Source organism: Podarcis vaucheri, assembly GCF_965113315.1.
Source record: "Podarcis vaucheri genome assembly, chromosome: 8".
In the NCBI taxonomy this organism is placed as follows: Eukaryota; Metazoa; Chordata; class Lepidosauria; order Squamata; family Lacertidae; genus Podarcis; species Podarcis vaucheri.
In genome coordinates, this window is record NC_138766.1 from 6,109,442 (window position 1) to 6,117,777 (window position 8,336).

The 8,336-nt window shown below is 43.3% G+C and overlaps 2 protein-coding genes across 3 annotated transcripts; both read left to right on the forward strand.

The window, feature by feature from the left end:
- Positions 1–1,909: 1,909 nt before the first annotated feature.
- On the forward strand, positions 1,910–4,378 carry LOC309538820 (SLC35A4 upstream microprotein; the record flags this gene model as incomplete). 2 transcript variants are annotated; one of them, XM_082234727.1, is made up of 3 exons in its annotated part: positions 1,910–2,028; positions 3,154–3,252; positions 4,181–4,378. In XM_082234727.1, the coding sequence occupies exons 1-3, from the start codon at positions 2,014–2,016 to the stop codon at positions 4,376–4,378; spliced, it is 312 nt and encodes a 103-aa protein (XP_082090853.1). In that variant the 5' UTR covers positions 1,910–2,013. The 2 variants fall into 2 exon arrangements, with proteins under 2 accessions (XP_082090853.1, XP_082090854.1); XM_082234728.1 differs by having other exon boundaries at positions 1,942–2,028; positions 3,193–3,252.
- Positions 4,379–4,942: 564 nt separating this feature from the next.
- SLC35A4 (solute carrier family 35 member A4) lies at positions 4,943–7,563 on the forward strand (the record flags this gene model as incomplete). The annotated part of the gene is made up of 1 exon (XM_082234626.1): positions 4,943–7,563. The coding sequence occupies one exon, from the start codon at positions 4,943–4,945 to the stop codon at positions 5,942–5,944; it is 1,002 nt and encodes a 333-aa protein (XP_082090752.1). The 3' UTR covers positions 5,945–7,563.
- Positions 7,564–8,336: the final 773 nt, after the last annotated feature.

Sequence of the window (8,336 nt, forward strand, 5' to 3'; positions counted from 1 at the left end):
GATCCTTGGGGATCCTGCCGTTTTACATTCTAGGAACATGACCAAGCCAATGTGGATGTCACTGAGACAGGAGTGCGAACACTCTGGGAATACGGGCTTGGCAGAATATACCGGCATATTTATCTGTCCTGCCATGTGAATCCCAAAATCTTGTTGACACATTGAGGAGTCTCTCCTGGTGGGTGCCAAGTTGCCCACATCTCACTTCCATAAAGCAGCATGCTCAGAACACAAGCCTGAAAAACACAAGCCTGGTAGACCTTCCTCTTGATATCGGTCAATAGCACCACATTCTCCCATACTCTTGGAGAGGTGAGCCGTAGCCATAGTTGCCTTGCCAATATGCTTGAAATTGTATAGCTTAAGTCCTGGTCCTGGCTGGTAGCCAGATTCTGCGCCCAGATTTGTAGGCACAGGTCATCCTCTAGAATAAAATAGCTCATTAGGGAAATGCTGAAGTCGCCCTTTGGGGTGCCTCAGGGTCAATTTTTTATGGTAGCCCAAATCTCAGTTGTACGGGTGTATGTATATATCTCAATTTTATTTTTTTTTTAAAAAATATTTATTAACTTTTCAAAGTTTATACAAAAAAGACAAAAAACAAAAATACAAAACACATATAATTTCATTCACTTATTTTCTTTTGACTTATTTCTCGGACCTCCTCATACCTCCCCTTTTTGTATTCCAATTCAAATTATTCATTCAGCAAATCCTCACCCTTAATTTTCACTTAATTTTACACCTTTCGTTCTTCTTTTTTCCCCAATTATCTTTATCATTACAGCTGTTAACCACTTAGATTCTATCCAACATCAATCTAACATTCCCTAATTTTATATTATTTCCCAAGATAGTCCTTAAATTTCTTCCAATCTTCTTCCGCCGTCTCTCTTCCCTGGTTTCGGATTCTGCCAGTCCCATGTAGTCTATCACCTGTATATATCTCAATTTTAACTCATGAGCTAATGCTGCAATCTGCTCTGATTGTATATTTTATCTTTATGAACGCTGTTTTTATTGTGTTATGTTACGTGAGCTGGTCTTGGACCGTAGTAAATTATCTCATGGTCAATCCTTTAGTCTCTGTGGCGCCACAAGACTGGTCATTTCGTGGTTTGTCTGCATGTCTGTGTGTTATGCTGCGGCAGCAAGAACTCTTCCAGCTACGATGCAACTGCGCTAGGCTGCTACCTGATGTTTAGTTTCCTATTTATTTACTGATTTATTTTTTTCCACCGCAAGCCCCGCATCCCCCTCAGTCACGGAGGCAGCAGCTCAGACCGTGTGAGAGGAGGACAAGGGGGCCCGGCAGCGGCAGAGCGGCGCCATCAGGTCCCTGGGACCTTTAAGGGGTCGCGACAACCAAGATGGCTGCTCCCGCTGCCGCTTCGCCCCGCGCCTATTCCTGAGCCGAAAAACAAAACTTAACGAGCGCCCCGCTCGGCGAGGGCGACGCAAAACTGACGTCAGGAGCACGTGCCGACGCTGCGGCAGGAGAACGCCGTCGGGAGGCAGCTAAACTGAATCCATAGACACAAGAATCTGTAGAGTAAACCTCCTCGCTGGTTGGATAGGGATCTTCCGGATCAGCCTTGGGAAGCCGCGGAAATCGAAGCAGTTCTTCTTCTTCTTACTTAGACGTTGCTTCATGTGGAAATGGTTGCTATTATGACTTCTTAAATTTGTATACCGCAAAATTCATAACAAAACAAGCACATATAAAAAGCCATGGAATGTGAACCTGGCTGAGGAGAAGCGTTTCCGCCTGGCGCTGGCAATGGAGGCGCCGGGCGACACGCGTAACGTGTGAATCCCCGTCCCCAGCCTCTCTTCCTTTCCCTTGAGTCCCGCCTAGCAGGGGGCTGGACTAAGTGACCCTCACGGGCCCTTCCTCCTCTGAGGGGAGCGGCCCTCAGAGCCCCCCTCGCAGGGGTAGAGGAGCCGGAGGAAGCGGAGAAGGCCGGTCCGGAAGCCAGGGCGGCGCCTGCGGAGGGCGGAGCCGCGAGGAAGATGGCGGACGACAAGGTACCGGCCTCGTCCTCTCGGGGTGGCGGGAGGAAGGCGCTCGCGGCCTCCTTGGCTTCTCGGGGGTGGCGGGGCCTGCAAGTGCGGGGGGGGGGGAGGGAGCCTTTGCGGCCCCGTTTACTCGGGAGTCGTCGTGCCTGAGGGGAAGCGGGGCAGCTTCGGGGCGGAAGCCAGAACGTGACTCTCCTTGGGATGCGGCCTCTTTCAGGAAGCCCTGCTAGCTCCCCTTTTTTAACACCCGCACTTTTAGCTTCTGCTTACCCATGTTTTCCTGGTACTTCTGTGGAGTTTATTTTTTTTTGGGGGGGGGGTTGTAGCTTTCTTGATGATCTTTGGCTTTTCTTTTCTTTTTTTGTAAACTGCCTCTTTGGAACTTTCTTGCTTTTTTTTAAACTGCCTCTTAGGCCTAGTTTGGGTGCTAAGGTAGAACAGAGACGTATCAAGTGAGGGAAAACGAAAACACGAAACTGCTTGTGTGAACATGGGCACTTGCTTGTATAAGACGGAACTTGAAGTGGGTTCTGTCGGGAGGAAGGGTGGAGTATAAATGGAATGAATAAATAAATAAATGTTGACATTTTCAGTTTTGGTAAAAAACTAAAATAACTCCCCCCCCCAAAAAAAATAATTTTTTTATCCAGAAAATTCTAGCTGTATAAAAATGAAATCGAAATGCATGTCTTTTGTTAACCTATCCGGACTAAAATACTGAGCTATCCATATGCAGCCTATAATTGTTCATGGCAGCAAAGTATAAAAAGACTAGACAGATGATTTTTTTCATTGATTTATAACACAAGTTAATATTTGAAAATTAATCCACTGATCAAGTCCATTTCCCACACCCAAAACAGCATCATACTAAATTGCTTTATACTATTGTATAGAACTCATTGTGGATAGAAGCACCTGGGATAGAAGTTGGAGAGTAAAAACTACCTAAAGTGCCCCCTCTGATGTGGTGGCAGTGATAGCCAGAAACAGAATACTGGTCTTGTATTAGACATCCCATTAGAATTTCTAGACTGTGCCTTTCCTCTTAGATATTTGCTTTCTATAACAAAGATACTAAAATGCATGTGTGCATGCAATTTGGAATATGTCATTTATGTTTCCAATGTATAGGACTCTCTGCCAAAGCTGAAAGATCTTGCTTTTTTGAAGGATCAATTGGAAAGCTTGAAACGAAGAGTCGAAAATGAGGTACAGGCTGGAGTAGGACAGGTAAAAGTGGGGCTGTTTAATACTGATTTCTCCAAGTCTGTCACCGTATTTGTCTCTCAAAAGTCATTAATAATGTGCTTGATATGTCTGGCCCAGTAACTCAGGCATAGGCAAACTCTAGCTCTCCATATGTTTGGGACTACAATTTCCATCATCGCTAGCTAACAGGACCAATGATCAGGGATGATGGAAATTGTAGTCCCAAACATCTGGAGGGCCGGAATTCGCCTATGCCTGCAGTAACTTATTAGAGTACAATGTACCGTATTTTTCGCCCTATAGGACGCACTTTCCCCCCTCCAAAAATGAAGGGGAAATGTGTGTGCGTCCTATGGGGCGAATGCAGGCTTTCGCTGAAGCCTGGAGAGCGAGAGGGGTCAGTGCACACCGACCCCTCTCGCTCTCCAGGCTTCAGGAAGCTATCCGCAAGCCTGCGGAGCCTGGCGGGAACTCCCGCGGGCTCCGAAGGCTTGGGGATAGCTGCCCTAAGCCCGGGGTGCACAGCGGGCTACAGCGCTGCGCTCCCCGGGCTTCGGATAGCAGCAAGTTCCGGGAGCGATGGCGAGGTTGAGCGCAACCTCCCCATTGTTCCCGGACCCGTTCTGGGGTCTGGGGTTGAGGGAAGCTCGGGGGGGGATATTTTTTTTTCTTTATTCCCTCCCCCCCCCAAAAAAGTGTGCGCTATAGGGCGAAAAATACGGTAATTATACCTGTAAGGGACTGTAGTTTATTTTCAGTGTGTTACATCTGGAAAATACTGAGACCGTGCTTGCTCCTTTGATTATAAATACTACATCAGCCTTGAATTGTAACCCAGCATATTAGGAAAAATGGATGAACCATGAGAACACATCCCAGTCTGCATTTTAGTTGTGCTCAGTTGGCTGTTTCAATTTCCCATTTATGTTTATGTTTTTTTTTTTTACAGGAAGTCTCTCTGCTGGCATCCCCATTTCTCAAAGGGTTTCTTGCTGGCTATGTTGTAGCCAAACTCCGATCGTCAGCAGTCCTTGGATTTTTAGTGGGGACTTGTACTGGTGTTTATGCTGCTCAAACCTATGCAGTTCCTGATGTGGAAAAGACAGTCAAAGACTATTTCAGTTCATTCAGGAAAGGACCAGACTAGAATATAGAATCTCATGTAGCAATACACTCCAGAAAACCCCTCTTATATTAGGCTTTCTAAACAATGTAAACTCAATTTAGGTCAGAAATGACTCCTGCTCCCCTTTCACCAGTCATATCAATCAGAAGTGTTTTTATATTGGATGAGATGAAATTTCAGCAGGTCTGATTATAAGTATTCTCAGACATTCAATCATGAAAAGTCTTGGTGGCTGCTTCGGCCATCCTGGGATTAGATGGTTTCTGACTATCAACTCGGACAGCTGCATTACTCACATGATGGAATTCTCATTCTGATGGAACATAGAGCAACTGCTGGGTCATCATGCCTGCCAGCTTTAAACTGGAACCCACGCCATGTCCTTTCATGTACCCAGAAAATGTGGTTCACATTGTCCAAACTTTTTCTTAATCATGCATACATATTATACTGACATGTGAATCTCATCACAAATGTGTCATATTGCTCTGATTCATTGAATACTTCTGCCTTTCCATGAGCAGTTTTTTTTTTAAAAAAACCCCTATATTAACTTCATTTTTCTCCTATAAAAGTTAGAGGTTGATGTTTCCCTTGCCTCCACACTTCAGAGAAATGTTATTTGACAACGCTTGTACTGGTGATAGCCGGGTCAGCCCAGCTGCTGCTGTCGTTCTTGGGAAAATCCGGTGGGGGCTGATGCTGATCTTGTCTGTTTTTATCTATGGCTCCCATGCACCACTCCTGACTCTCAGTAAAGAAAATGGCCAGATCCCATTCAGTGCCTCCTCTGTGGTGGTTTTGATTGAGTTAACCAAGTTGATGCTCTCACTAGTCTTCCTGATGATCTGGGGCTGCGGACAACAAAAACTATCTGTGTCATGGCATCATGCTGCTCCCTTTGCTCTTTCGGCATTGCTCTATGCAGCCAACAACAACTTAGTAGTTCATTTGCAGCTGTTCATGGATCCTAGTACCTTCCAAGTGCTCAGCAACTTGAAAATTGGAAGCACCGCCCTCCTATTCAGCATGTTCTTGCACCAAAGACTGACTGCCCGCAAGTGGCTAGCTCTTTCCTTGTTGATTGCTGCTGGAGCCTTTTATACATATGGAGGCCTGCAGGACCCACAGCACATGCCGTCTTCTGACATGCAGTTGCACATCACCCCCATTGGCTTAGTGCTGATCTTTCTATATTGCCTGATCTCTGGCCTTTCAGCAGTCTACACTGAAGTTGTCTTGAAGACCCAGGATCTGCCTCTTAACCTCCAAAATGCATTTCTCTACTTTTTTGGTGTTTTGCTGAACATAATCATCCATCTGTCAAGCAGCTCAGGGGCTGGGTTCCTGGAGGGTTTCTCATTTTGGGTTCTGTTAATTATTGTGAGTCAAGCCTTGAATGGCTTGATAATGTCTGTGGTCATGAAGCACAGTAGTAACATCACTAGACTCTTTGTGATCTCCTCCTCTATTATGGTTAATGCTTTGCTCTCTGTCCTCCTGTTTGGTCTTCATCTAACCACCTTTTTTTTTCTTTCTGTTTTGCTGATTAGCTTCGCTGTTTACTTTTATTATGGAATCAAATAGCTTCCTTGCCTCTGTATCTTTAGAGAAATTTATATGGAAAGAATTTGCTGCTTATATATTTTACATTGAAAAGAGTGTAATAGACTGCACAAGTACTTTACACCTCCCTTGTGAATGGCTTAATAGCTATTGTTTCATACTTCTCCCTGAGCTCAGAAAAAGTATTTGTTGTTTGGCTGAGCTGCAGCTTAAACCTAGTATGCTAATCTTGTCATTAGCCAGCAAGCATAGTTTGAGGAAGCAAATTGTTAGCTAAAATCCGACTTTCATGTCATTTTGAATAGGCATTGGTGGAAAAGAGAAGAGTTGTATGTATTCTGTATATAGCTGGTTTCATTATGCTTCCTTTTTTTGGTTACAGCTCAGTAGGATCTGCCACTCCTGATATCAAACAGGAAACCGGACTCCAATATATCACTCCTCTACTCCTTCCCACTGTAATGTCTACCTAGTGTCTAGATTCATGAATTCTCAAAAGGAAAGAATGCATTATTATTTCTTAATGATCAAAAGCAGTCTCCCAGGCTCCCATTTCTACACTTGTGGAAAGGGAAGCTCTATATCTTTCTTTTCTTTTTTAACTAACCCTTTCATTGTTACTAATCTGGAAGAGTGTAGTATGAACAGCTATTCTGCATAGGGAAGTGTTTTGCTTTTGATGTTCTTGGCAGAGGTTCTGCTTCAACCCAGTGATTACAAATGACAAGTGCCTTTTGCAAGTTAATGCCCTTCTGTGTTTGTCTGCTCCTGAAAGAGTCCATTGCTACCAGATAGTTTGTGATGAGTTGTGAATGTTTTGTAAAAACCCTCCAAAATAAATGGAGCACAGTTTCCTGTTACATTTCTCTGGATGTTTTCCAAACAGGACTCATTTCTCCCTTTCAGTATTGAAACTGAATGTGTAGACCTGCCTCAATATACAGCCAGAGGTTCCAGCCATGTAAACACACATGCATAACTTTTCCAGGTGATGTTCTGATAATCTGTATTCTGCTGAATTCAGCTGCTGGTATTTGGGAACACTATGCAATGCTTCACCATTTCCTTATTGAAGCAACTATAATCCACCTCATCCAACACTAAAGTGTTCAGGTAGCTTCTGACAACTGCTGCCACACAGCTGAAATTCCCCTCACCCTAATATTTCTGCCTGTAACATGTACTTGGCATATATATATATATATATATATATATATATATATATATATATGTGTATATATATATATGCTACCAGTACAGATGTTCAGAAATGTACTGTGCGCCTCTTGCTTTGTTTTATCTTCAGTATTACTGATAAACTTAACAAACTGGGTTGATCACTCTACCTCTCATGTACCTTCTGTGCCAATGTCTGGAACAGGTGTGGTGGGGTAACAGCTCTAAATGAGAGCTATGGTTACATAGGGTTTTTTATTACCATTTGTTTTGTTTTTTTGCAGTTTCTCTCTGTGTTTATCTGTGGTGCTGCCGCATTTATTCTAGCTCATGATTTTGATAACATTTTGATAGCTCAGTAATTGGATTGGATTGTATCTGGATTGCTATACACTCAGGTTCAACTAGTATCAATTCAATGCAGCAAAAATGTCTAGTTTGAAATAAAATTAAATTTTAGTTTACAGGGTTGTGTGTTTGTGTGATCTCTTACTGTTTGCTTGTTGCAAAGGAAACTATTTAAAATGCTGGAACATAAAGACAACTTTGAATTTGACATGGAATAGAATTGAGCACCTTCATGTGGAGATAATAGAGAAAGCTTAATCACACAACTCTTCCAGAACAGTTTCTGTGTGCAGGATCCAAAATAATTTACCACCTCCTTCAAGGTTCAACGAAAGTTTCAAGGTGGGAGCACAGTATGTTTGGGAGAAGGTAGTTTCACTAGCCAGGCAAAGAGCAAAAGAACTGATCTGTTCCACTGGGCAAGCCTGCCTCTTCCGAATGCAACTTCGGGTTCCTCTTCCAGAGAAAATTATTTCAACAAATGTTTTACTATTTTGATTATGGTATCTTATGTTTTCCTTAGGGGACTGTTTTATTTAACACAGTTGAAATAATTGAGTGAAAGATACATATGCTTAGCACACATTCCCATATTCAGTTACAGTGGTACCTCAGTTTACAAACAGTCCTATTTACGAACTATACAGTTTAAGAACTCTGCAAAACTGGAAGTAGTGTTCCAGTTTGCGAACTTTACATCAGTCTACGAACGGAAGCCAAATGGTGGAAGGGCACCGGCGGCGGGAGGCCTCATTAGGGAAAGCGTGCCTTGGTTTAAGAACCAATTTGGTTTAAGAATGGACTTCAGGAACAGATGAAGATCGTAAACCAAGGTACCACTGTATTTACATCTCCAGTGGACAAAGGATCTTGAGTAGAAGAAAGGCTC